The sequence below is a fragment of the Agelaius phoeniceus genome, chromosome 32, assembly GCF_051311805.1.
Source record: "Agelaius phoeniceus isolate bAgePho1 chromosome 32, bAgePho1.hap1, whole genome shotgun sequence".
Classification (NCBI taxonomy): domain Eukaryota; kingdom Metazoa; phylum Chordata; class Aves; order Passeriformes; family Icteridae; genus Agelaius; species Agelaius phoeniceus.
In genome coordinates this window covers 692,000-719,723 of record NC_135296.1, presented here as the reverse complement: position 1 = coordinate 719,723, position 27,724 = coordinate 692,000, and the positions used below count along the sequence as shown (strand labels likewise).

At 59.7% G+C, this 27,724-nt stretch overlaps 2 protein-coding genes across 8 annotated transcripts in view; both read left to right on the top strand.

Moving 5' to 3' along the window:
• DNMT1 (DNA methyltransferase 1) overlaps positions 1–17,501 on the top strand; it is a 44,242-nt gene extending 26,741 nt beyond the window's left edge. The window contains 9 exon segments of the mRNA XM_077192347.1: positions 2,254–2,536; positions 3,643–3,784; positions 6,618–6,784; positions 9,924–10,101; positions 10,962–11,157; positions 13,027–13,190; positions 14,169–14,285; positions 14,970–15,060; positions 16,522–17,501. Of these exon segments, the coding sequence (XP_077048462.1) occupies positions 2,254–2,536; positions 3,643–3,784; positions 6,618–6,784; positions 9,924–10,101; positions 10,962–11,157; positions 13,027–13,190; positions 14,169–14,285; positions 14,970–15,060; positions 16,522–16,577 (1,394 nt within the window). The 3' untranslated portion in view covers positions 16,578–17,501.
• A 144-nt stretch (positions 17,502–17,645) lies between these two features.
• On the top strand, positions 17,646–27,507 carry EIF3G (eukaryotic translation initiation factor 3 subunit G). 7 transcript variants are annotated; one of them, XM_077192390.1, is made up of 12 exons: positions 17,646–17,743; positions 18,423–18,472; positions 18,957–19,049; positions 19,316–19,404; positions 20,419–20,478; positions 21,165–21,269; positions 21,789–21,978; positions 22,825–22,932; positions 24,040–24,176; positions 24,504–24,610; positions 27,293–27,339; positions 27,391–27,507. In XM_077192390.1, the coding sequence occupies exons 1-11, from the start codon at positions 17,724–17,726 to the stop codon at positions 27,306–27,308; spliced, it is 975 nt and encodes a 324-aa protein (XP_077048505.1). In that variant the 5' UTR covers positions 17,646–17,723; the 3' UTR covers positions 27,309–27,339; positions 27,391–27,507. The 7 variants fall into 7 exon arrangements, with proteins under 7 accessions (XP_077048505.1, XP_077048504.1, XP_077048503.1 ...); XM_077192389.1 differs by having other exon boundaries at positions 27,293–27,352; positions 27,434–27,507; XM_077192388.1 differs by having other exon boundaries at positions 27,293–27,352; positions 27,393–27,507.
• The last annotated feature ends 217 nt before the right edge of the window (positions 27,508–27,724 follow it).

Genomic DNA, 27,724 nt, shown 5'->3' with positions numbered 1-27,724 from the left:
ATTGCCACCCATTCCTGACCATTCCCACCCAACCGTGGTCATTGCCACCCAACTCTGACCATTCCCACCCAACTCTGACCATTCCCACCCAACTGTGGTCATTGCCACCCAACCGTGGTCATTGCCACCCAACCGTGGTCATTGCCACCCAACTCTGACCGTTCCCACCCAACTGTGGTCATTGCCACCCAACTGTGGTCATTGCCACCCATTCCTGACCATTCCCACCCATCCGTGGTCATTCCTACCCAACCGTGGGCATTGCCACCCAACCGTGGTCATTGCCACCCAACCGTGGTCATTCCCACCCAACTCTGACCATTCCCACCCAACCGTGGTCATTCCCACCCAACTCTGACCATTGCCACCCAACCGTGGTCATTGCCACCCAACCGTGGTCATTCCCACCCAACTCTGACCATTCCCACCCAACCGTGGGCATTGCCACCCAACTGTGGTCATTCCCACCCAACCGTGGTCATTGCCACCCAACCGTGGTCATTCACCCATTCCTGACCATTGCCACCCAACCATGGTCATTGCCACCCATTCCTGACCATTGCCACCCATTCCTGACCATTGCCACCCAACCATGGTCATTGCCACCCAACCGTGGACATTGCCACCCATTCCTGACCATTGCCACCCATTCCTGACCATTCCCACCCAACCGTGGTCATTGCCACCCAACCGTGGTCATTGCCACCCAACCGTGGGCATTGCCACCCAACGGTGGTCATTGCCACCCAACCGTGGACATTCCCACCCAACCGTGGACATTTCCACCCAACCGTGGTCATTGCCACCCAACTCTGACCATTCCCACCCAACCGTGGTCATTCCCACCCAACCGTGGTCATTGCCACCCATTCCTGACCATTCCCACCCAACCGTGGTCATTGCCACCCAACCGTGGTCATTGCCACCCATTCCTGACCATTCCCACCCAACCATGGTCATTCCCACCCAACTCTGACCATTGCCACCCAACCATGGTCATTGCCACCCACCCGTGGTCATTGCCACCCAACCGTGGACATTGCCACCCAACTCTGACCATTCCCACCCAACTCTGACCATTCCCACCCAACTGTGGGCATTGCCACCCAACCGTGGTCATTGCCACCCAACCGTGGTCATTCCTACCCAACCGTGGTCATTGCCACCCAACCATGGGCATTGCCACCCAACCGTGGTCATTGCCACCCAACCATGGGCATTCCCACCCAACTCTGACCATTCCCACCCAACCGTGGTCATTGCCACCCAACCGTGGTCATTCCCACCCAACCGTGGTCATTGCCACCCAACTCTGACCATTCCCACCCAACCGTGGTCATTGCCACCCAACCGTGGTCATTGCCACCCAACTCTGACCATTCCCACCCAACCGTGGTCATTTCCACCCAACCGTGGACATTGCCACCCAACCGTGGTCATTCCCACCCGACCGTGGTCATTGCCACCCACCCGTGGTCATTGCCACCCAACCGTGGTCATTGCCACCCATTCCTGACCATTCCCACCCAACCGTGGTCATTGCCACCCAACTCTGACCATTCCCACCCAGCCGTGGTCATTCCCACCCAACCGTGGTCATTCCTACCCAACCGTGGTCATTGCCACCCAACTGTGGTCATTGCCACCCATTCCTGACCATTCCCACCCAACCGTGGGCATTGCCACCCAACTCTGACCATTCCCACCCAACTCTGACCATTCCCACCCAACCGTGGTCATTGCCACCCAACCATGGGCATTGCCACCCAACTCTGACCATTCCTGACCATTCCCAGTGCCCATCCCTGGCCTCCCTGACCATCCCTGACCATTCCCACCCATCCCTGACCATTCCCATCCATCTCTGACCATTCCTGACCATTCCCAGTGCCCATCTCTGACCATTCCACCCAACTTTGGCCATTCCCACCCAACTCTGACCATTCCCACCCATCCCTGACCATCCCTGACCATTCCCACCCATCCCTGTCCATCCTTGATTATTCCCACCCAACTTTGGCCATTCCCACCCATCCCTGACCATTCCCACCCAACTCTGACCATTCCCACCCATCCCTGACCATCCTGGCCACCCTCACCCATCCCTGTCCATCACTGACCATTCCCACCCAACTCTGACCATTCCCACCCAACTCTGACCATTCCCAGTGCCCATCTCTGACCATTCCCACCCAACTCTGACCATTCCCACCCACCCCTGACCATCCTCACCCATCCCGGCCGTGCCCTCAGGTGTCTCGGAGACGCTCTGGGCCATCGAGATGTGGGAGCCGGCGGCGCAGGCGTTCCGGCTCAACAACCCCGGCACCACGGTGTTCACCGAGGACTGCAACGTGCTCCTCAAGCTGGTCATGGCCGGCGAGAAGACCAACTCCTTGGGCCAGAAGCTGCCGCAGAAGGGCGACGTGGAGATGCTCTGTGGTGGCCCCCCGTGCCAGGGCTTCAGCGGCATGAACCGCTTCAACTCCCGCACCTACTCCAAGTTCAAGAACTCCCTGGTGGTCTCCTTCCTCAGGTGGGTCTGCGGGGCGGTTCTGGGCAGGTGGGACCACATCTGGTGTCCCCTTGTGGGGTTGGAGGGGGTTGTTGGGTGGTGGGACCCCATCTGGTGTCCCCTTGTGGGGTTGGAGGGGTTTCTGGGCAGGTGGAACTCCATCTGGTGTCCCCTTGTGGAGTTGGAGGGGGTTTTTGGGAGGTGGGACCACATCTGGTGTCCCAAGGTGGGTGTGGAGGGGGTTTTTGGGTGGTGGGACCACATCTGGTGTCCCCTCATGGGGTTGGAGGGGCTTTTTGGGAGGTGGGACCACTTCTGGTGTCCCAAGGTGGGTGTGGAGGGGTTTTTGGGTGGTGGGACCACATTGGTGTACCCTCGTGGGGTTGGAGGGGGTTGTTGGGTGGTGAGACCCTGTCTGGTGTCCCCTCATGGGGTTGGAGGGGTTTTTTGGGTGGTGGGACCACATTGGTGTACCCTTGTAGGGTTGGAGGGGGTTGTTGGGCAGGTGGGACCACATCTGGTGTCCTCTGGTGGGTGTGGAGAGGATTTTGGGTGGTGGGACCCCATCTGGTGTCCCAAGGTGGGTGTGGAAGGGGTTTTGGGGTGGTGGGACCACATCTGGTGTCCCCTCATGGGGTTGGAGGGGCTTTTTGGGAGGTGGGACCACTTCTGGTGTCCTCTGGTGGGTGTGGAGGGGTTTTTGGGTGGTGGGACCCCATCTGGTGTCCCCTTGTGGGGTTGGAGGGGTTTTTGGGTGGTGGGACCCCATCTGGAGTCCCCTTGTGGGGTTGGAGGGGGTTTTTGGGTGGTGGGACCACATCTGGTGTCCCAAGGTGGGTGTGGAAGGGGTTTTGGGGTGGTGGGACCCCATCTGGTGTCCCCTCATGGGGTTGGAGGGGGTTTTTGGGAGGTGAGACCCCATCTGATGTCCCCTCCTGGGGTTGGAGGGGTTTTTGGGCAGGTGGGACCACATCTGGTGTCCCAAGGTGGGTGTGGAGAGGATTTTGGGTGGTGGGACCCCATCTGGAGTCCCCTCATGGATGTGGATGGGGTTTTTGGGGTGATGGAGGGGATTTTGGGGGTGAGACCCCATCAGAAGTCCCTTGGCCGCCCCTCTGTCCCCGCAGTTACTGCGATTATTACCGGCCGCGCTTCTTCCTGCTGGAGAACGTCCGGAATTTCGTCTCCTTCAAGAGGTCCATGGTGCTCAAGCTGACCCTGCGCTGCCTGGTGCGCATGGGCTACCAGTGCACCTTCGGGGTGCTCCAGGTAGGGTCTCCAGGGCTGCTTTTGGGGGAAAAAAACCCCTTTTTTGGCACCCTGAGGAACCTTGGTTGTGTTGCACCCTGGGGACGTTCCCAAAGGAGTTGGCAGTTGGGATTGGCCGATTCCCAGTTGGGTCCTTCAAAGGGGGGATTGACCCCTTGGGTGGCTTTGGGGACATTCCCAGAGGGGACAGGTTCTTCAGAGGAGGAATTGTCCCCTTGGGTGGCTTTGGGGACATTCCCACCCCTGTCCCTCAGAACTGTCCCCTCCAGAGGAGGAATTGTCCCCTTGGGTGGCTCTGGGGACATTCCCAGAGGGGACAGGTTCTTCAAAGGGGGGATTGACCCCTTGGGTGGCATTGGGGACATTCCCACCCCTGTCCCTCGGGAATTGTCCCCTCCAAAGGAGGAATTGTCCCCTTGGGTGGCTTTGGGGCCATTCCCACCCCTGTCCCTCGGGAATTGTCCCCTCCCATGGCCCAGCTGACCCCTTGGGTGGCTTTGGGGACATTCCCAGAGGGGACAGGTTCTTCAGAGGAGGAGTTGTCCCCTTGGGTGGCTCTGGGGACATTCCCACCCCTGTCCCTCAGGAATTGTCCCCTCCAAAGGAGGAATTGTCCCCTTGGGTGGCTTTGGGGACATTCCCACCCCTGTCCCTCAGGAATTGTCCCCTCCAAAGACCCCTCGGGTGGCTCTGGGGACATCCCCATCTCCATGAGGGCTCCACATGGCCATGGCCACCACAGGAACTGTCCCCTCCAAAGGCAGACCCGTCCCTTGGGGTGGCCCTGGCTGTGTCCCCTCTCAGTGACAGCACTGTCCCCTCAGGCCGGGCAGTGTCCCCTGGGGTGGCCCTGGCTGTGTCCCCATGGTGACAGCACTGTCCCCTCAGGCCGGGCAGTGTCCCTTGGGGTGGCCCTGGCTCTGTGTCCCCTCTCAGTGACACAGTTGTCCCCTCAGGCCGGGCAGTACGGCATGGCACAGACATGGCGCCGTGCCATCGTCCCTTGGGGTGGCCCTGGCTGTGTCCCCATGGTGACAATGGGGTGGCCCCTCAGGCTCGGTGTCCCCATGGTGACAGCACTGTCCCCTTTGTCCCCTCAGGCCGGGCAGTGTCCCTTGGGGTGGCCCTGGCTCGGTGTCCCCATGATGACAGCATTGTCCCCTTTGTCCCCTCAGGCCGGGCAGTATGGCGTGGCACAGACGCGGCGCCGTGCCATCGTCCCTTGGGGTGGCCCTGGCTCTGTGTCCCTGGGGTGGCCCCTCAGGCTCAGTGTCCCCATGGTGACAATGGGTTTGTCCCCTCAGGCCGGGCAGTACGGCGTGGCGCAGACGCGGCGCCGTGCCATCGTCCCTTGGGGTGGCCCTGGCTCTGTGTCCCCATGGTGACAGCAGTGTCCCCTTTGTCCCCTCAGGCCGGGCAGTACGGCGTGGCGCAGACGCGGCGCCGTGCCATCGTCCCCTGGGGTGGCCCCTCAGGCTCGGTGTCCCCATGGTGACAATGGGGTGGCCCCTCAGGCTTGGTGTCCCCATGGTGACAATGGGGTGGCCCTGGCTGTGTCCCCTCTTGGTGAAAATGGGTTTGTCCCCTCAGGCCGGGCAGTGTCCCTGGGGTGGCCCCTCAGGCTTGGTGTCCCCATGGTGACACTGGGTTTGTCCCCTCAGGCCGGGCAGTACGGCGTGGCGCAGACACGGCGCCGTGCCATCGTCCCTTGGGGTGGCCCTGGCTGTGTCCCCATGGTGACAGCAGTGTCCCCTTTGTCCCCTCAGGCCGGGCAGTACGGCGTGGCGCAGACGCGGCGCCGTGCCATCGTCCCTTGGGGTGGCCCCTCAGGCTCGGTGTCCCCATGGTGACAATGGGGTGGCCCTGGCTGTGTCCCCTCTTGGTGACAATGGGTTTGTCCCCTCAGGCCGGGCAGTACGGCGTGGCGCAGACGCGGCACCGTGCCATCGTCCCTTGGGGTGGCCCTGGCTCTGTGTCCCTGGGGTGGCCCCTCAGGCTCGGTGTCCCCATGGTGACAATGGGGTGGCCCTGGCTGTGTCCCCTCTTGGTGACAATGGGTTTGTCCCCTCAGGCCGGGCAGTACGGCGTGGCGCAGATGCGGTGCCGTGCCATCGTCCCTTGGGGTGGCCCTGGCTCTGTGTCCCTGGGGTGTCCCCTCAGGCTCGGTGTCCCCATGGTGACACTGGGTTTGTCCCCTCAGGCCGGGCAGTACGGCGTGGCGCAGACGCGGCGCCGTGCCATCGTCCCTTGGGGTGGCCCTGTCTCTGTGTCCCCATCGTGACAGCAGTGTCCCCTTTGTCCCCTCAGGCCGGGCAGTACGGCGTGGCGCAGACGCGGCGCCGTGCCATCGTCCCTTGGGGTGGCCCTGGCTGTGTCCCCTCTTGGTGACAATGGGGTGGCCCCTCAGGCTCGGTGTCCCCATGGTGACAATGGGGTTGTCCCCTCAGGCCGGGCAGTACGGCGTGGCGCAGACGCGGCGCCGTGCCATCGTCCCTTGGGGTGGCCCTGGCTGTGTCCCCTCTTGGTGACAATGGGGTGGCCCCTCAGGCTCGGTGTCCCCATGGTGACAATGGGGTTGTCCCCTCAGGCCGGGCAGTACGGCGTGGCGCAGACGCGGCGCCGTGCCATCGTCCCTTGGGTGGCCCCTCAGGCTCGGTGTCCCCATGGTGACAATGGGGTGGCCCTGGCTGTGTCCCCTCTCGGTGACACTGGGTTTGTCCCCTCAGGCCGGGCAGTACGGCGTGGCGCAGACGCGGCGCCGCGCCATCGTCCCCTGGGGTGGCCCTGTCTCAGTGTCCCCATGGTGACAGCAGTGTCCCCTTTGTCCCCTCAGGCCGGGCAGTACGGCGTGGCGCAGACACGGCGCCGTGCCATCGTGCTGGCGGCGGCGCCGGGCGAGAAGCTGCCCATGTTCCCCGAGCCCCTGCACGTGTTCGCCCCCCGCGCCTGCCAGCTCAGCGTCGTGGTGGACGACAAGAAATTCGTCAGCAACATCACCCGGTGGGTGGGAGCCCGGGGACGCCGGGGAACAAACACCGGGAAACACCGGGAAACACCGGGAACCCGATGGGAATTCCAGTGTTGGGGATTCGGCACTTGGGAACTGGGGATTCTGTGTTGGGAACTGGGGATTCTGAGTTGGGAATTCGGCACTTTGGGATTCGATGTTGGGGTTTCGGCACTTGGGAATTGGGGATTCTGAGTTGGGAATTTGGCACTTTGGGATTTGATGTTGGGAATTTGGCACTTGGGAATTGGGGATTCTGAGTTGGGAATTCCAGTTTGGGAATTCAGCACTTTGGGATTCGATGTTGGGGATTTGGCACTTGAGAATTGGGAATTCTGTGTTGGGAATTCCTGTGTTGGGAATTCAGCACTTGGGAACTGGGAATTCTGTGTTGGGAACTGGGGATTCTGAGTTGGGAATTCCAGTTTGGGAATTTGGCACTTGGGGATTCCGGTGTTGGGAATTTGGCACTTGGGGATTCTGTGTTGGGAATGGGGAATTCTGAGTTGGGAATTCCAGTTTGGGAATTCAGCACTTTAGGATTTGATGTTGGGGATTTGGCACTTGGGAACTGGGGATTTTGAGTTGGGAATTGGGGATTCTGAGTTGGGAATTTGGCACTTTGGGATTCGATGTTGGGGATTTGGCACTTGGGAATTGGGGATTCTGAGTTGGGAATTCCAGTTTGGGAATTCGGCACTTGGGGATTCCGGTGTTGGGAATTTGGCACTTGGGGATTCGATGTTGGGAATGGGGAATTCTGAGTTGGGAATTCCGGTGTTGGGAATTTGGCACTTGGGGATTTGATGTTGGGGATTTGGCACTTGGGGATTGGGGATTCTGTGTTGGGAACTGGGGATTCTGAGTTGGGAATTTGGCACTTTGGGATTCGACGTTGGGGTTTCGGCACTTGGGAAATGGGGATTCTGAGTTGGGAATTCCGGTTTGGGAATTCGGCACTTTGGGATTCGATGTTGGGGATTTGGCACTTGAGAATTGGGAATTCTGTGTTGGGAATTCCTGTGTTGGGAATTCAGCACTTGAGAATTGGGGATTCTGTGTTGGGAACTGGGGATTCTGAGTTGGGAATTCCAGTTTGGGAATTTGGCACTTTGGGATTCCGGTGTTGGGAATTTGGCACTTGGGGATTCTGTGTTGGGAATGGGGAATTCTGAGTTGGGAATTCCAGTTTGGGAATTTGGCACTTTGGGATTCGATGTTGGGGTTTCGGCACTTGGGAATTGGGGATTCTGAGTTGGGAATTTGGCACTTTGGGATTTGATGTTGGGGATTTGGCACTTGGGAATTGGGGATTCTGAGTTGGGAACTGGGGATTCTGTGTTGGGAATTTGGCACTTTGGGATTCGACGTTGGGGTTTCGGCACTTGGGAATTCTGAGTTGGGAATTCCAGTTTGGGAATTTGGCACTTGGGGATTCGATGTTGGGGATTTGGCACTTGGGAACTGGGGATTCTGAGTTGGGAACTGGGGATTCTGAGTTGGGAATTTGGCACTTTGGGATTCGACGTTGGGGTTTCGGCACTTGGGAATTGGGGATTCTGAGTTGGGAATTCCGGTGTTGGGAATTTGGCACTTGGGGATTTGATGTTGGGGATTTGGCACTTGGGAATTGGGGATTCTGTGTTGGGAACTGGGGATTCTGTGTTGGGAATTCGGCACTTTGGGATTCGATGTTGGGGATTCGGCACTTGGAAATTGGGGATTCTGAGTTGGGAATTCCGGTTTGGGAATTCGGCACTTTGGGATTCGATGTTGGGGATTTGGCACTTGGGAATTCGGGATTCTGTGTTGGGAATTCAGCACTTGGGAACTGGGGATTCTGTGTTGGGAACTGGGGATTCTGAGTTGGGAATTCCAGTTTGGGAATTTGGCACTTGGGGATTCCGGTGTTGGGAATTTGGCACTTGGGGATTCTGTGTTGGGAATGGGGAATTCTGAGTTGGGAATTCCAGTTTGGGAATTCAGCACTTTAGGATTTGATGTTGGGGATTCAGCACTTGGGAACTGGGGATTCTGAGTTGGGAACTGGGGATTCTGAGTTGGGAATTTGGCACTTTGGGATTCGACGTTGGGGTTTCGGCACTTGGGAATTGGGGATTCTGAGTTGGGAATTCCGGTTTGGGAATTCGGCACTTTGGGATTCGATGTTGGGGATTTGGCACTTGGGAATTCGGGATTCTGTGTTGGGAATTGGGAATTCCGGTGTTGGGAATTTGGCACTTGGGGATTTGATGTTGGGGATTTGGCACTTGGGGATTGGGGATTCTGTGTTGGGGATTGGGGATCCTGAGCTGGGAATTCCGGTTTTGGGAATTCTGAGTTGGGAGTTCCAAGTTGGGAATTCCGAGTTGGGAATTCCAAGCTGGGAGCTCCAAGTTGGGAATTCTGAGCTGGGAAATCTGAGTTGGGAGCTCCAGCTTGGGAGTTCTGAATTGGGAGCTCCAAGTCGGGAAATCCAAGTTGGGAATTGTGAGCTGGGAATTGTGAGCTGGGATATCCAAGCTGGGAGCTCCAGGTCAGGAATTCTGAGTTGGGAAATCCAAGTTGGGAATTCTGAGTTGGGAGTTCCGAGTTGGGGATTCTGAGCTGGGGGTTCCAAGCTGGGGATTCAGAGTTGGGAGTTCCGAGTTGGGGATTCTGAGTTGGGAGTTCCGAGTTGGGGATTCCGAGTTGGGGGTTCCGAGTTGGGGATTCGAGTTGGGGGTTCCAAATTGGGAATTCCAAGTTGGGGGTTCTGAGTTGGGGATTCCGAGTTGGGGGTTCCGAGTTGGGGATTCCGAGTTGGGGGTTCCGAGTTGTGGGTTCCAAGTTGGGAATTTTGAATTGGGGGTTCCGAGTTGGGGATTCCGAGTTGTGGGTTCCAAGTTGGGAGTTCCGAGTTGGGGGTTCCGAGTTGGGAGTTCCGAGTTGGGGGTTCCGAGTTGGGGGTTCCGAGTTGGGGGTTCCAAGTTGGGGGTTCCGAGCTGGGGGTTCCAAGCTGGGAATTCCGAGTTGGGGGTTCCAAGTTGTGGGTTCCAAGTTGGGAGTTCCGAGTTGGGGGTTCCGAGTTGGGAATTTTGAGTTGGGAGTTCCAAGTTGGGGGTTCCAAGCTGGAGATTCCGTGCCCCCCAGGACGTACTCGGGCCCGTTCCGCACCATCACGGTGCGGGACACGATGTCGGACCTGCCGGAGATCCGGAACGGCGCCTCGGCGCTGGAGATCTCCTACAACGGCGAGCCCCAGTCGTGGTTCCAGCGCCAGATCCGCGGCTCCCAGTACCAGCCCATCCTCAGGGATCACATCTGCAAGGTGGGAATGGTGGAAATGGTGGGAATGGTGGGAACGGGATCCACCAGGTCCCGCCGGAGCAGCCCCGCGGCTTCCTGGGGTGGCCGTGCCCAAAATCGGGATGGGGAACTGTGGGAATGGTGGTGGGAATGGTGGAGATGTTGGAAATGGTGGAGGTGCTGGGAATGGTGGAGATGGTGGGAATGGTGGAGATGCTGGGAATGGTGGAGGTGCTGGGAATGGTGGAGGTGCTGGGAATGGTGGAGGTGCTGGGAATGGTGGAGATGTTGGGAATGGTGGAGGTGTTGGGAATGGTGGAGATGGTGGGAACTGGTGGAGATGTTGGGAATGGTGGAGGTGCTGGGAATGGTGGAATGGTGCCCAACAACCACTGGTGGTGCCCAACATCCCCCAGTGGTGTCCAACGTCCCCCATTGATGCCCAACGTCACCCACTGGTGCCCAACGTCCCCCATTGATGCCCAACGTCCGCCATTGATGCCCAACGTCCCCCATTGATGCCCAATGTCCCCCATTGATGCCCCACGTCCACCATTGATGCCCCACGTCCACCATTGATGCCCAACGTCCCCCATTGATGCCCAACGTCCCCCAGTGATGCCCAACATCCCCCACTGATGCCTAACGTTCCCCATTGATGCCCAACATCCCCCAATGGTGCCCAACGTCCCCCATTGGTGCCCAACGTCACCTGTTGGTGCCCACCATCCCCCAGTGATGCCCAACATCCCCCAATGATGCCCAACGTCCCCCCACTGATGCCCACCATCCCCCAATGATGCCCACCATCCCCCACTGATGCCCACCATCCCCCAATGATGCCCAACGTCCCCCATTGATGCCCACCGTCCCCCCCGGCAGGACATGAGCGCGCTGGTGGCGGCGCGGATGCGGCACATCCCGCTGGCGCCCGGCTCCGACTGGCGGGACCTGCCCAACATCGAGGTGCGGCTCTCGGACGGCACCAGCACCAGGAAGCTGCGCTACACCCACCACGAGCGCAAGAACGGCCGCAGCAGCTCCGGCGCCCTGCGCGGCGTCTGCTCCTGCGCCGAAGGTGCGTGGTGGGACTCCGTAATCACGTCCTCACCTGGGCTAGGAGGGGTCTTTTTCCCCAAAGTTTGGGGTTTTTTTGGTTGGTGGGGGTGAGCGATGTCCAAGCCTTGAAGGTTCCCAATGGTCATTGTCCCGGCCCTTGGGTGGGGTTGGTCATGGTGTCCAGTGGTCATCGTTGTCCCAGCCCTTGGGTGGGGTTGGTCATGGTGTCCAGTGGTCATCGTTGGCCCAGCCCTTGGGTGGGGTTGGTCATGGTGTCCAGTGGTCATCGTTGGCCCAGCCCTTGGGTGGGGTTGGTGGGGGTGAGCGATGTCCAACCCTTGAAGGTTCCCAATGGTCATTGGCCCAATAGTTGGGTGGGGTTGGTCATGGTGTCCAGTGGTCATCGTTGGCTCAGTGGTTGGGTTTGATGGTCTCCAGTGGCCACCATGTCCCAACCCTTGATGGTGGCCAATGATGGTTGTTCCAACAGTTGGGTGGGCTTGGTGGTGGTCACCAATGTCCAACCACCCAACCCTTGATGGTGGCCATGATGGTTGTCCCAGCCCTTGGGTGGGGTTGGTGGTGGTGTCCAATGTCCAACCCTTGAAGGTTCCCAATGGTCATTGGCCCAATAGGTGGGTGGGGTTGGTCATGGTGTCCAGTGGTCATTGTCCCAGCACTTGGGTGGGGTTGGTGGTGGTGTCCAATGTCCAACCCTTGAAGGTTCCCAATGGTCATTGTCCCAGTAGTTGGGTGGGCTTGGTGGTAGTGACCAATGGCCACCATGTCCCATTGGTTGGGTTTGGTGGTCTCCAGTGGCCACCATGTCCCAACCCTTGATGGTGGCCAATGGTCATCGTTGTCCCAGCCCTTGGGTGGGGTTGGTGGTGGTGTCCAATGTCCAACCCTTGAAGGTTCCCAGTGGCCATCGCTGTCCCAGCCCTTGGGTGGGCTTGGTGGTGGTGTCCAGCGGCCGCCCCGTCCCAGCCCTTGCCGGTGGCCAATGGTCAATGGCCCAACTGTTGGGTGGGGTTGGTGGTGGTGTCCAATGTCCAGCCCCTGCTGGTGGCCAATGGTCAATGGCCCAACTGTTGGGTGGGCTTGGTGTTGGTGTCCAATGTCCAACCCTTGAAGGTTCCCAGTGGCCATCATTGTTTCAACAGTTGGGTGGGGTTGGTGGTGTCCAATGTCCAACCCTTGAAGGTTCCCAGTGGTCATCACTGTCCCAGCCCTTGGGTGGGGTTGGTGGTGGTGTCCAATGTCCAGCCCTTGCCGGTGGCCAATGGTCATTGGCCCAACAGTTGGGTGGGCTTGGTGGTGGTGTCCAGCGGCCGCCCCGTCCCAGCCCCTGCTGGTGGCCAATGGTCAATGGCCCAACTGTTGGGTGGGCTTGGTGGTGGTGTCCAGTGTCCAGCCCTTGCTGGTGGCCAATGGTCATTGGCCCAACTGTTGGGTGGGCTTGGTGGTGGTGTCCAGTGTCCAGCCCTTGAAGGTTCCCATGGTCCAACAGCTGGGTGGGCTTGGTGGTGGTGTCCAATGTCCAGCCCCTGCTGGTGGCCAATGGTCATTGGCCCAACTGTTGGGTGGGCTTGGTGGTGGTGTCCAGTGTCCAGCCCTTGCTGGTGGCCAATGGTCATTGGCCCAACTGTTGGGTGGGGTTGGTGGTGGTGTCCAATGTCCAGCCCCTGCCGGTGGCCAATGGTCAATGGCCCAACTGTTGGGTGGGCTTGGTGGTGGTGTCCAGTGTCCAACCCTTGCTGGTGGCCAATGGTCAATGGCCCAACTGCTGGGTGGGCTTGGTGGTGGTGTCCAGCGGCCGCCCCGTCCCAGCCCCTGCCGGTGGCCCGTGCGGGGTTGTCCCACGGTTGGGTTTCTCGGTGTCTCCCAGGGAAGCCGTGCGACCCGGCCGACCGGCAGTTCAACACGCTCATCCCATGGTGCCTCCCGCACACCGGCAACCGCCACAACCACTGGGCCGGGCTCTACGGGCGCCTCGAGTGGGACGGCTTCTTCAGCACCACCGTCACCAACCCCGAGCCCATGGGCAAGCAGGTGGGGACACCGCGGGCACCACCGGCGGCGGGGCCTCCTGGGGGTGTCCGTGGTCACTGTGGGCCGAGACCTTGGGTGGGCTTGGTGGGGGTGTCCATGGTCATTGGTGGCCCAGTGGTTGGGTTTGATGGTCTCCAGTGGCCACCATGTCCCAACCCTTGATGGTGGCCAGTGGTGATTGTTGGCCCAGTGGTTGGGTGTGATGGTCTCCAATGTCCACCATGTTGGGTGTGATGGTCTTTGGTGGCCCCCACACTGGGTGTGACAGTGTCTGTTGTCCCCCATGTTGGATCTGATGTTCTCTGGTGGTCCCCACATTGGATCTGATGGTCTGTGGTGGCCCCCACGTTGGGTGTGATGGTCTCCAATGTCCACCACGTTGGATCTGATGGTCTGTGGTGGTCCCCATGTTGGGTGTGATGATCGCCAATGTCCGCCATGTTGGTCTCTAGTAGCCACCATGTCCCAACGGTTGGGTTTGATGGTCACCAAGGTCCACCACGTTGGGTGTGATGGTCACCAATGTCCACCATGTTGGGTGTGATGTTCTCTGGTGGCCCCCACGTTAGATTTGATGGTCACCAATGTCCCCCACGTTGGGTGTGATGGTCACCAATGTCCCCCATGTTGGGTGTGATGTTCTCTGGTGGTCCCCATGTTGGGTGTGACATTCTCTGGTGGTCCCCAGTCGGATCTGACGTTCTCTGGTGGTCCCCATGTTGGGTGTGACGTTCTCTGGTGGTCCCCAGTTGGATCTGACATTCTCTGGTGTCCCCCACGTTGGGTGTGACATTCTCTGGTGGTCCCCAGTCGGATCTGACGTTCTCTGGTGTCCCCCACTCTGGTGGTCCCCAGTCGGATCTGACGTTCTCTGGTGTCCCCCACGCTGGGTGTGACGTTCTCTGGTGGTCCCCAGTCGGATCTGACGTTCTCTGGTGGGCCCCAGTCAGATCTGACATTCTCTGGTGTCCGTGGCAGGGCCGGGTGCTGCACCCCGAGCAGCACCGCGTGGTCAGCGTGCGGGAGTGCGCGCGCTCCCAGGGCTTCCCCGACACCTTCCGGCTCTTCGGCAACATCCTGGACAAGCACAGACAGGTGCGTGCCACCAGCTGCTGTCCCCGTGTCCCCGTTGTCCCCATTGTCCTCTTGTCCATTGTCCCTTTGTCCCTGCAGTGTCACCACCCTGTCACCACCCCCATGTCCTCTTGTTCTCTTGTCCATTGTCCCTTTGTCCCTGCAGTGTCACCACCCCCATGTCCTCTTGTCCCATTGTCCTCTTGTCCTATGCCCATTGTCCCTTTGTCCCCTTGTCCATTGTCCCACTGTTCTCTTGTCCCTTTGTCCATTGTCCCTTTGTCCCCTTGTCCATTGTCCCACTGTTCTCTTGTCCCCTTGTCCCTTTGTCCATTGTCCATTTTCTCTTTGTCCTCTTGTCCCATTGTCCCATTGTCCCCTTGTCCCCTTGTCCCATGCCCATTGTCCCTTGTCCCACTGTCCATTGTCCCCATTGTCCCATCATCCTTTTGTCCCCTGTCCCTCTGTCCCCTATCCCCCTGTCCCTCTGTCCCTGTCCCATGTCCGTCTGTCCGTCTGTCCCCAGGTTGGTAACGCGGTGCCCCTGCCCTGTCCCCCTGTCTGTCCCCTGTCCCCCTGTCCCTGTCCCATGTCTGTCTGTCCGTCTGTCCCCAGGTTGGTAACGCGGTGCCCCCTCCCCTGTCCATCTGTCTGTCCCCTGTCCCTGTGTCCCTGTCCCATGTCTGTCTGTCCGTCTGTCCCCAGGTTGGTAACGCGGTGCCCCCTCCCCTGGCCAAGGCCATCGGGCTGGAGATCAAGGCCTGCGTTGTGGCCAAGCTGCGCCAGGACACGGCCGGTGAGTGACCCCCCAGTGTCCCCATGGTGTCCCCACGGTGTCCCCATGGTGTCCCCATGGTGTCACCCACAGTGTCCCCACATGTCCCCACAGTATGCCCAACGTGTCCCCAGGGTGTCACCACGGTGTCCCCTCCCTGTCCCCTCCCTGTCCCCTCCCTGTCACCGCCCCCGTTACCCCGCAGGTCCCTGCAGGGCCCTGCCTGTCCCCATTGTCCCCTCACTGTCCCCACTGTCCCCTCAGTGTCCCCATTGTCCCGCAGGTCCCTACTGTCCCCTCATTGTCCCCACTGTCCCCATTGTCCCCTCACTGTCCCCATTGTCCCGCAGGTCCCCTGGCTGTCCCCATTGTCCCCACTGTCCCCTCACTGTCCCCATTGTCCCCATTGTCCCCACTGTCCCCTCACTGTCCCCATTGTCCCGCAGGTCCCCACTGTCCCCTCACTGTCCCATTGTCCCGCAGATCCCCATTGTCCCCACTGTCCCCATTGTCCTGTAGGTCCCCACTGTCCCCACTGTCCCCTCACTGTCCCATTGTCCCACAGGTCCCCTGGCTGTCCCCACTGTCCCCTCACTGTCCCATTGTCCCACAGGTCCCCTGGCTGTCCCCATTGTCCCCTCACTGTCCCCATTGTCCCGCAGGTCCCCTGGCTGTCCCCATTGTCCCCTCACTGTCCCCATTGTCCCCACTGTCCCCTCACTGTCCCCATTGTCCTGCAGGTCCCCTCACTGTCCCCATTGTCCCCTCACTGTCCCCACTGTCCCCATTGTCCCCTCACTGTCCCCATTGTCCCCACTGTCCCCTCACTGTCCCATTGTCCCACAGGTCCCCTGGCTGTCCCCATTGTCCCCTCACTGTCCCCACTGTCCCCTCAGTGTCCCCATTGTCCCGCAGGTCCCCACTGTCCCCTCATTGTCACCACTGTCCCGCAGGTCCCCACTGTCCCCTCATTGTCCCCACTGTCCCCATTGTCCCCTCACTGTCCCATTGTCCCGCAGGTCCCCTCACTGTCCCCACTGTCCCCTCACTGTCCCCATTGTCCCGCAGGTCCCCACTGTCCCCTCACTGTCCCCATTGTCCCCTCACTGTCCCCACTGTCCCCTCACTGTCCCCACTGTCCCGCAGGTCCCCTGGCTGTCCCATTGTCCCCATTGTCCCCTCACTGTCCCATTGTCCCGCAGGTCCCCATTGTCCCCTGCCTGTCCCCACTGTCCCGCAGGTCCCCTGGCTGTCCCCATTGTCCCCTCACTGTCCCATTGTCCCGCAGGTCCCCTGCCTGTCCCCACTGTCCCCTCATTGTCCCCGCTGTCCCCATTGTCCCCTCACTGTCCCATTGTCCCGTAGGTCCCCACTGTCCCCTCACTGTCCCATTGTCCCGCAGGTCCCCTGGCTGTCCCCACCATCCGCTCATTGTCCCCTCACTGTCCCCATTGTCCCCTCACTGTCCCCATTGTCCCGCAGGTCCCCTGGCTGCCGCTGTCGCTGTCCCGGTCCCGTCCCCGTCCGGCGCTGCCTGAGCCGGGAGCGGAGCTGGGGGGGGGGGAGGGGCGGGGGGGCCGGGCTCACCCGGGGCTGCGGCGCCTCAGCCTCGCCTTTAATTGGCCTTTTCTGCCTTTTTTAAATTTTATTTTCCTTTTTATTCCTCTTTCTTTTTATTTCTCTTTTTTCCCCATTTTTTTCTTTTTTCCCTTTTCTTTTCCTTATTTTCTCTTTTTTTTCTTTTATTTTCCCCCCTTTCCTTCTTTTATTTCCCTTTTTCCTTCTTTTATTTATCTTTTTTTCTTTTTCTCTCCCTTTTTTCTTTTCCCCCCTTTTTTCTTTTTATTCCCTTTTTCTTTTTATTCTCCCTTTTTTATTCCCCTTTTCCCCCCCTTTTCTTCTTTTTTTCCCCTTTTCCTTCTTTTATTTCTCTTTTTCATTCTTTTCTTTCCCTCTTTTTTCTTTTTTCCCTTTTTTCTTTTCCCCCTTTTTTCTTTTTTCCTTTTCCTTCTTTTATTTTGCTTTTCCCCCTTTTTTCTCCCTTTTTTCAGCTTTTCCTTCTTTATTTTTCTATTTTTTCTCCTTTTCCCCCCTCATTTTATAATTTCCCCCTTCTTTATATCCCTTCCTTTTTTCCCCCTTTTTCCTCTTTTAACCCGTTATTTTCCCTTTCATTTTTCAATTTCCCCCCTCCTTTCCCTCGTTTTTTTTTTCCTTTCTCTGCATTTTTTCTGTCTTTTCTCCATCTTTTCAAAGCCTTTTTTATTTCCCCACTTTGCCTTTTGTTTATTTTATAATTTTTTTTTTTAATTCCCCTCCCTCCATGCTCTCTGTGCTGCTCCAACCTCCCTTCAGGGCCCGGCCCCTCTCCCCCGTTTTTATCGCATTGTACCCAACCCCCCGCGGCCGCTTTGTACAAGGTGCCACTCGATACTTTATGTAGTTTTTATATGTTGTAATATTTCTTCAAATAAATCGCGCCTATAAGTTATAAACAATTAAAAACAAATTCTCTGCGCCGCGCTACGAGTAGGCCGCAATCCCCATGGCGGCGTTGCTTAGCAACCGCTTCCCGCCATGCCCCGCGCGGCGCTTCCCGCCTTCCCCCCCGCCGGAAGTGACGCCCACGGACCGGAAGTGGCGGGCGGCCTTTCCGGTGTGGCGGCGTGAGGGCGGCGGAGGCGATGCCGACCGGGGACTACGAGTGAGGGCGGGATCGGGAACCGGGATCGGGAACCGGGAATGGGAACCGGGATCGGGAACCGGGATTGGGGCCGGGAACCGGGATTGAGGTTGGAGAGCGGTTGTGAGGTGGATCGGGAGCGGCGGCGCCGGCGTCGGGCCTGCGGCTGTGTGAGGGGACCGGGAACGGGAACCGGGAGCGGGACCGGGATTGGGATCGGGAACCGGGAGCGGGGTTGGAAACGGGAACCGGGATTGAGGCCGGCATGGGGTTCCGAGGTGGATCGGGAGCGGCGGCGGCGGCGTCAGGCCTGTGGCCGTGTGAGGGGACCGGGAACGGGAATCGGGACCGGGATTGGGAACCGGGAACGGGGCCGGAGATCGGGAACCGGGTTTGGGGCCTGGAACCGGGAACGGGATTGGGAACCGGGAACAGGAACCGGGACCGGGGTCACGGCGGGCTCGGGGCCTGGCGGGGCCCGCTCGGGAGGTCCCGGCTGTGAGGCCTGGTCAGGCCCAGCTGGGGTCCCCGAGGTCCCGGTTGGGGTTCCCCAGGTCCCGGTTGGGGTCCCGGGGAGGTTCGGGCGGGGCCGTGGCTGTGAGGGGAAGGGAGGGGTGGGGAGGGACAGGAGGGACCCTGGGGGTGGCACCGGGTGGGACAGGAGGGGACAGGGACACCTGAGGCCGTTGTGTCCCCACAGCTCCAAGCCCAGCTGGGCTGACCAGGTGGAGGAGGAGGGAGGAGAGGATGGTGAGTGACAGCGGGACACATGGGGGGTGGCACCTGTCACACCTGGGACACCTGGGGGGGGTGGCACCTGGGACACCATCAGGGGTGGCATCTGTGGCACTTGGAGCACCTGGCAGGGGTGGCATCTGTGGTACCTGTCACACCTGTGACACCTGTCATTGGTGCCACCTGTCACACCTGTGACACCTGTCATTGGTGTCACGCCTGTGGGACCTGTCACACCTATGGGACCTGTCATTGGTGTCACACCTGTGGGACCTGTCATTGGTGCCACCTGTCACACCTGTGACACCTGTCATTGGTGTCACGCCTGTGGGACCTGTCATTGGTGTCACACCTGTGGGACCTGTCACACCTGTGACATCTGTCATTGGTGTCACACCTGTGACATCTGTCATTGGTGTCACACCTGAGGGTTACCTGACCCCAGGTGGCCCAGGTGAGGTTCCCTGAGTGCAGGTGTCCGTCTGTCTGTCTGTCCCAGACAAGGTCATCACCTCTGAGCTCCTCAAGGATCTGCCCCTGCCCGGGGTCCTGGGAGGCCCCTCCAGCGCTGAGGCCGAGCTGCTCAAGGGAGGTGAGAGGGGACACCTGGGGGGACACCTGGGGACACCTGGGGGGACACCTGGGACAGGTGGGGACACACCTGGGGGGACACCTGGGACATACCTGGGACACACCTGGGGAGGGGAGTGACAACCTGGGGACATGAGGGGACACCTGTGGGGGGAGGGACACACCTGGGGACACACCTGGGGACACCTGGGGAGGGGAGTGACAGACCTGGAACACACCTGGGGACACACCTGGGGACACCTGGGCCTCACCTGTCGCTGTCCCCAGGTCCCCTCCCCTCCCCCAAGGAGGTCGTCAATGGCAACATCAAAACCATCACCGAGTACCGTGAGGAGGAGGACGGGCGCAAGGTCAAGGTGGGCACGGGGGGCACCTTGGAGCCCTGAAATTGGCACCTGAGCCCCAAATTCGGCACCTCTGGACCCCAAAATTGACACTGAGCCCCAAATTTGGCACCTGAGCCCCCAAATTTGACACCTGAGCTCCAAAATTGGCTACTCTGAGCCCCAAATTTGGAACTTCTGGACCCTAAAATTGACACCTGAGCTCCAAATTTGGCACCTGAGCCTCCAAATTCGGCACCTCTGAGCCCCAAATTTGGAACTTCTGAACTCAAATTTGGCACCTCTGGACCCCAAATTTAGAACATCTGGACCCCAAAATTGGCACCTCTGGACCCCAAATGTGGAACTTCTGGACCCTAAAATTGGCACCTCTGGACCCCAAATTTGGCACCTCTGGACCCCAAATTTGGCACGTGAGCCTCAAAATTGGCACCTCTGGACCCCAAATTTGGAACTTCTGAACCCCAAAATTGGCACCTGAATCCCAAATTTGGCACCTGAGCCTCAAATTGGGCACCTCTGAACCCCAAAATTGGTACCTCTGGACCCCAAATTTGGAACTTCTGGACCCCAAAATTGACCCTGAGCCCCCAAATTTGGCACTTCTGGACCCTAAAATTGACGCCTGAGCCCCAAATTTGACACGTCTGGACCCCAAAATTGGCACCTGAATCCCAAATTTGGCACCTGAGCCTCAAAATTGGCACCTCTGGATCCCAAATTTGGCACCTCTGGGCCCCAAAATTGGCACCTCTGGATCCCAAATTTGGAACTTCTGGACCCTAAAATTGACACCTGAGCCCCAAATTTGGCACCTGAGCCTCAAAATTGGCACCTCTGGACCCCAAATTTGGCACCTCTGGACCCCAAATTTGGCTTTTTAGGGATTCAGGTGCTCCAGGAGTTCCGAAATTTGGGATTTTTGGGATCAGGTATTCCAGGAATTCCCAGATCTGTCACCTGTGGACCCCAAATTTGGGATTTTTTGGGTTTTCCAGCCTCATTCCCACGTTTTTCCCATCCCAGATCATCCGAACGTTCCGGATCGAGACCCGCAAAGCCTCCAAGGCCGTGGCCCGGCGCAAGGTGAGGGAAAAATGGGAGAAAAATGGGATTAAAATGGGATTGGGAATGGGAAAAATGGGATAAAAAAGGGATTAAAATGGGAAAAATGGGATTGGGAATGGGAAAAATGGGATTGGGAATGGGAAAAATGAAATTGGGAATGGGAAAAATGGGATGAAAAATGGGATTAAAATGGGATTGGGAATGGGAAAAATCAAATTTGGAATGGGAAAATGGGGAAAAATGGGGAAAAAATGGGATTAAAATGGGATTGGGAATGGGGAAAATGGGATTGGGAATGGGGAAAATGGGGAAAAATGGGATTGGGAAATGGGGAAAATGGGATTGGGGAAAAGGGGATTAAAATGGGATAAAAATGGGATTTACCTGTGGAAAATGGGATTGGGAAAAATGGGATTTGGGAAAATGGGAAAAGTGGGATTGGGAATGGGAAAAATGGGATTGGGAATGGGATTTACCTGGGGAAAATGGGATTTACCTGGGAATGGGATTGGGAAAAATGGGAAAATTTGATTGACCTGGGAAAAGTGGGATTGGGAATGGGAAAAATGAGGTTGGGAAAAATGGGATTTACCTGGGAATGGGAACCAGGGTTCAGGTGTCGCCATGGGAACGGGGCTGGAATCCCAAAATTCCCGAATTTCCCAGGATTTTCAGGCTCCTTTTCCCATTTTTCCCTCCCTCAGAACTGGAAGAAATTTGGGAATTCGGAGTTCGACGCCCCCGGGCCCAACGTGGCCACGACGACCGTGAGCGACGACGTCTTCATGACCTTCATCACCAGCAAGGAGGTACGGCCAGGTGGGCCCAGGTGTGCCCCAAAAAATGTCCTCAGGTGGGCCCAGGTGTGCCCCAAAAATGTCCCCAGGTGTGCCCAGGTGTGCCCCAAAAATGTCCTCAGGTGTGCCCAGGTGTGCTCCAGAAATGTCCCCAGGTGTCCCCAGGTGCGCTCAGGTGTGTCCCCATGCAGGACCTGAACTGCCAGGAGGAGGAAAAAGCCCATGAGCATCTCTAGGTGTGCCCCATGGCCACGTGTGTCCCCAGCTGTCCCCAGGTGTCCCCAGGTCTATCTCAGCTGTCCCCAGGTGTCCCCAGGTGTCCCCAGGTGCACTCAGGTGTGTCCCCATGCAGGACCTGAACTGCCAGGAGGAGGAGGACCCCATGAACATCTCTAGGTGTGCCCCATACCCACGTGCATCCCTAGGTGTCCGTAGCTGTCCCCACATGTCCCCAGCTGTCCCAGGTGTCCCCAGCTGTCCCCAGGTCTATCTCAGGTGTCCCCAGGTGCACTCAGGTGTGTCCCCTTGCAGGACCTGAACTGCCAGGAGGAGGAGGACCCCATGAACAAGCTCAAGGGCCAGAAGATCGTCTCGTGCCGCATCTGCAAGGGCGACCACTGGACCACGCGCTGCCCCTACAAGGACACGCTGGGGCCCATGCAGAAGGAGCTGGCCGAGCAGCTGGGGCTGTCCACGGGCGAGAAGGAGAAGCTGCCCGGAGGTGGGACCCCAAAAATCCCGAATTCTGGGGTTTTGGGGATTTTTCCTGGTTTTTTCCCTGTTTTTTTCCCATTTTTATGAGGTTACGTAGCCCCAAACTTCACCACGGTGGCCCCGTTGTGGTTGTGGTGGCCCCGTGCAGAAGGAGCAGCTGGGGCTCTCCATGGTGGAGAAGGAGAAGCTGCCCACAGGTGGGACCCCAAAAATCCCAAATTCTGGGGTTTTGGGGCAATTTTGGGGATTTTTCCTGGGTTTTTCCCTGGTTTTTTCCCATTTTTGTGAGGTTCCGTAGCCCCAAAGGTCACCGTGGTGGCCCCGTTGTGGTGGCCCCGTGCAGAAGGAGCAGCTGGGATTGTTCCTCACCTGTCCCCACTGTCCCTTTACCTGTCCCCACCTGTCCCTTTACCTGTCCCTTTACCTGTCCCCACCTGTCCCTTTACCTGTCCCACCTGTCCCCACCTGTCCCCTTACCTGTCCCCACCTGTCCCTTTACCTGTCCCACCTGTCCCCTTACCTGTCCCCACCTGTCCCTTTACCTGTCCCCTTACCTGTCCCACCTGTCCCTTTACCTGTCCCCACCTGTCCCCCACCTGTCCCCACCTGTCCCTTTACCTGTCCCTTTACCTGTCCCCACTGTCCCCCACCTGTCCCTTTACCTGTCCCCACTGTCCCCTTACCTGTCCCCTTACCTGTCCCTTTACCTGTCCCTTTACCTGTCCCCACCTGTCCCCTTACCTGTCCCTTTACCTGTCCCTTTACCTGTCCCTTTACCTGTCCCCACTGTCCCCTTACCTGTCCCCACTGTCTCCTTACCTGTCCCCACTGTCCCCTCACCTGTCCCCTGCAGAGCCGGAGCCGGTGGCCGCCCAGGTGAGCAAGACGGGCAAGTACGTCCCGCCCAGCCTGAGGGACGGCGCCAGCCGGCGCGGGGAGTCCATGCAGCCCAACCGCAGAGGTGGGGACACCTGGGGACACCTGGGACACCTGGGACACACCTGGGGACACCTGGGACACACCTGGGGGGCTGGGGAACACACCTGGGGACACCTGGGGGGCTGGAACATACACCTGGGGACACCTGGGGGGCTGGGGAACACACCTGGGGACACCTGGGGAACACACCTGGGGACACCTGGGGGGCTGGAACACACACCTGGGGACACCTGGGGGGCTGGAACACACCTGGGGGGCTGGAACACACACCTGGGGACACCTGGGACACACCTGGGGGGCACCTGGGGGGCACCTGGGACACACCTGGGGACACCTGGGGGGCTGGGGAACACACCTGGGGACACCTGGGATTCACCTGGGGACACCTGGGGGACAGGAACACACCTGGGGACACCTGGGACACACCTGGGGACACCTGGGGGGCTGGAACACACACCTGGGGACACCTGGGGAACACACCTGGGGACACCTGGGGGGCTGGAACACACACCTGGGGACACCTGGGGGGCTGGAACACACCTGGGGGGCTGGAACACACACCTGGGGACACCTGGGACACACCTGGGGGGCACCTGGGGGGCACCTGGGACACACCTGGGGACACCTGGGGGGCTGGGGAACACACCTGGGGACACCTGGGATTCACCTGGGGACACCTGGGGGACAGGAACACACCTGGGGACACCTGGGACACACCTGGGGACACCTGGGGGGCTGGAACACACACCTGGGGACACCTGGGATTCACCTGGGGATACCTGGGACACACCTGGGGGGCTCTGGGGATAGCTGGGACACAGCTGGGGGGCTTTTGGGGATACCTGGGATGCACCTGGGGATACCTGGGACACACCTGGGGGGCTCTGGGGACATCTGGGATGCACCTGGGGGAGAAGAATCACACCTGGGGACAGCTGGGACACACCTGGGGGTACCTGGGGACAGCTGGGATTCACCTGGGGGAGAAGAATCACACCTGGGGACAGCTGGGATCCACCTGGGGGTACCTGGGGCAGCTTTTGGGGACACCTGAGGGGACAAACCCCACACCTGTGGCCCCCGGGAGTGCCCCTGGCGCTCACCTGAGGCCCTCCCCACCTGTCCCCAGCCGATGACAACGCCACCATCCGCGTCACCAACCTGTCGGAGGACACGCGCGAGACCGACCTGCAGGAGCTGTTCCGCCCCTTCGGCTCCATCTCCCGCATCTACCTGGCCAAGGACAAGACCACGGGCCAGTCCAAGGTGGGCACCGTCACCTGGGGCCGGGCGGCCCCGCCCAGCTGTGCCCAGCTGTGCCCAGGTGTGCCCAGCCAGGTGTGCTGAGCTGTGCTGAGCCAGGTGTGCTGAGCCAGCTGTGCTGAGCCAGGTGTGCTGAGCTGTGCTGAGCCAGGTGTGCTGAGCCAGCTGTGCTGAGCCAGGTGTGCTGAGCCAGGTGTGCTGAGCTGTGCTGAGCCAGGTGTGCTGAGCCAGGTGTGCCCAGCTGTGCTGAGCCAGGTGTGCTGAGCCAGGTGTGCCCAGCTGTGCCCAGCTGTGCTGAGCCAGGTGTGCTGAGCCAGGTGTGTCCCCCAGGGCTTCGCCTTCATCAGCTTCCACCGGCGCGAGGACGCGGCCAGAGCCATCGCGGGCGTGTCCGGCTTCGGCTACGACCACCTGATCCTGAACGTGGAGTGGGCAAAGTGAGTACACCTGGGGCACCTGGGGACAGCTGGGGACCCACCTGGGGACACACCTGGGGCACCTGGGGACACACCTGGGGACACACCTGGGGCAGCTGGGGACACCATGACACACCTGGGGACAGACCTGGGTACACCTGGGGCACCTGGGGACACACCTGGGGACACCTGGGGCACCTGGGGACACCATGGCACACCTGGGGACAGCTGGGGACAGCTGGGGCACCTGGGACACAGCTGGGGACACCTGGGCATTCATCTGGGGGGGTCACACCACCTGATCCTGAATGTGGAGTGGGCAAAGTGAGTACACCTGGGGACACCTGGGACATACCTGGGGACACACCTGGGGACACACCTGGGGACACCTGGGAACTCATCTGGGGACACCTGGGACATACCTGGGGCACCTGGGGACACACCTGGGCATTCATCTGGGGGGGTCACAGCCACCTGATCCTGAACGTGGAGTGGGCAAAGTGAGTACACCTGGGGACACACCTGGGGACACACCTGGGGACACACCTGGGGACACCTGGGGACACACCTGGGGGCATCTATGGTGTCACACCCACCTGATCCTCAATGTGGAGTGGGCAAAGTGGGTACACCTGGGGGGACACCTGGGGACACATGGGGACACCTGGGGGACCTGGGGTACCTGGGGACAGCTGGGGCACCTGGGGACACCTGGGGACACCTGGGGGGGGGTCACACCACCTGATCCTGAACGTGGAGTGGGCAAAGTGAGTACACCTGGGGACACCTGGGACACCTGGGGGGACATGGGGACACCTGGGACACCTGGGGACACCTGGGGACACCTGGGGGGGGGTCACACCACCTGATCCTGAACGTGGAGTGGGCAAAGTGAGTACACCTGGGGACACCTGGGACACCTGGGGGGACATGGGGACACACCTGGGGACACCTGGGGGGGGGGTCACACCACCTGATCCTGAACGTGGAGTGGGCAAGGTGGGGACACCTGGGGACACCTGGGGACACCTGGGGCACCTGGGGACAGCTGGGGCACCTGGGACACACCTGGGGACACCTGGGCATTCATCTGGGGGGGTCACACCACCTGATCCTGAATGTGGAGTGGGCAAAGTGGGTACACCTGGGGACACACCTGGGGACACCTGGGGACACACCTGGGGACACACCTGGGGGGTCTATGGTGTCACAGCCACCTGATCCTCAATGTGGAGTGGGCAAAGTGGGTACACCTGGGGACAGCTGGGGACACACCTGGGGACAGCTGGGAGCTCATCTGGGGACAGCTGGGGACACACCTGGGCATTCATCTGGGGGGATCACACCACCTGATCCTGAACGTGGAGTGGGCAAAGTGAGTACACCTGGGGACACCTGGGACATACCTGGGGACACCTGGGACATACCTGGGGACACACCTGGGGCCACACCTGGGGACACCTGGGAACTCATCTGGGGACACCTGGGACATACCTGGGGATTCATCTGGGGGGATCACACCACCTGATCCTGAACGTGGAGTGGGCAAAGTGGGGACACCTGGGGGGCACCTGGGGACACCTGGGAACACACCTGGGGCAGCTGGGGACACCATGACACACCTGGGAACAGACCTGGGTACACCTGGGGCACCTGGGGACACACCTGGGGACACAGCTGGGGACACCTGGGACACACCTGGGGACACACCTGGGCATTCATCTGGGGGGGGGTCACAGCCACCTGATCCTGAACGTGGAGTGGGCAAAGTGGGGACACCTGGGGGGCACCTGGGGACACCTGGGAACACACCTGGGGCAGCTGGGGACACCATGACACACCTGGGAACAGACCTGGGTACACCTAAGGCACCTGGGGACACAGCTGGGGACACCTGGGACGCACCTGGGGACACACCTGGGCATTCATCTGGGGGGGGGGGTCACAGCCACCTGATCCTGAACGTGGAGTGGGCAAAGTGAGTACACCTGGGACACACCTGGGGACACACCTGGGGACAGCTGGGGGGACATGGGGACACACCTGGGGACACACCTGGGGACACCTGGGAGCTCACCTGGGGACACACCTGGGGACACACCTGGGGACACCTGGGGACACACCTGGGGACACCTGGGGGGGTGGTCACACCACCTGATCCTGAACGTGGAGTGGGCAAAGTGAATACACCTGGGGACACCTGGGACATACCTGGGGACAGCTGGGGACACACCTGGGACAGACCTGGGGACACATGGGGGGACAGCTGGGGACACCTGGGAGCTCATCTGGGGACAGCTGGGGACACACCTGGGACACCTGGGACACACCTGGGGACACCTGGGACACACCTGGGACACCTGGGGGACACCTGGACACAGCTGGGGACACCTGGGAGCGCATCTGGGGACACCTGGGGACAGCTGGGGATACCTGGGGCACCTGGGCACACCTGGGCACACCGGGGACACACCTGGGGCACACCTGGGCATTCACTTGGGCACACCTGGGGCACACCTGGGGACACCTGGGGCACACCTGGGCACACCTGGGACACACCTGGGGACACCTGGGCACACCTGGGACACACCTGGGACACACCTGGGGCACACCTGGGCACAGCTGGATTACACCAGGACACACCTGGGGCACACCTGGGGCACACCTGGGCCTCTCTCACTTCTCCCTTTTTCCTCCCCCCAGGCCCTCGACCAACTGAGCCGCTCCCAGTCCGGCCCCAGCGGATCCCAGTTGGTCCCAGTTGGTCCCAGTTGGTCCCAGTTGGTCCCAGTTGGTCCCAGTTTGGTCCCAGTTTGGTCCCAGTTGGTCCCAGTTGGTCCCAGTTGGTTCCAGTTGGTCCCAGTTGGTCCCAGTTGGTTCCAGTTGGTCCCAGTTCAATAAAGCTCTGGGTTCTGGCACCGCCCCTGTCCCAGCATTTTGGGTGGAAAAATGGGAATTTTGGGATTTGGGGGTGGGAAATTGGGAATTTGGGGGAGGAAATGAGAATTTTGGGTGGGAAATGAGAATTACGGTGGGAAATGAGAATTTTGGGTTGAAAATTGGGAATTTTGGGGGGAAATGGGAGTTTTTGGTGGGAAAATGGAAATTATCGGTGGAAAAAATGGGAATTTTTTG

Coding starts and splice junctions, on each gene's coding strand:
- EIF3G (XM_077192387.1), top strand. CDS start 17,724: ATGCCGACCGGGGACTACGA. Junction 18,473..18,956: donor GGAGGAGGGAGGAGAGGATG/GTGAGTGACAGC, acceptor TGTCTGTCCCAG/ACAAGGTCATCACCTCTGAG. Junction 24,235..24,366: donor CTGTGCCCAGCTGTGCCCAG/GTGTGCCCAGCC, acceptor GTGCTGAGCCAG/GTGTGCTGAGCTGTGCTGAG.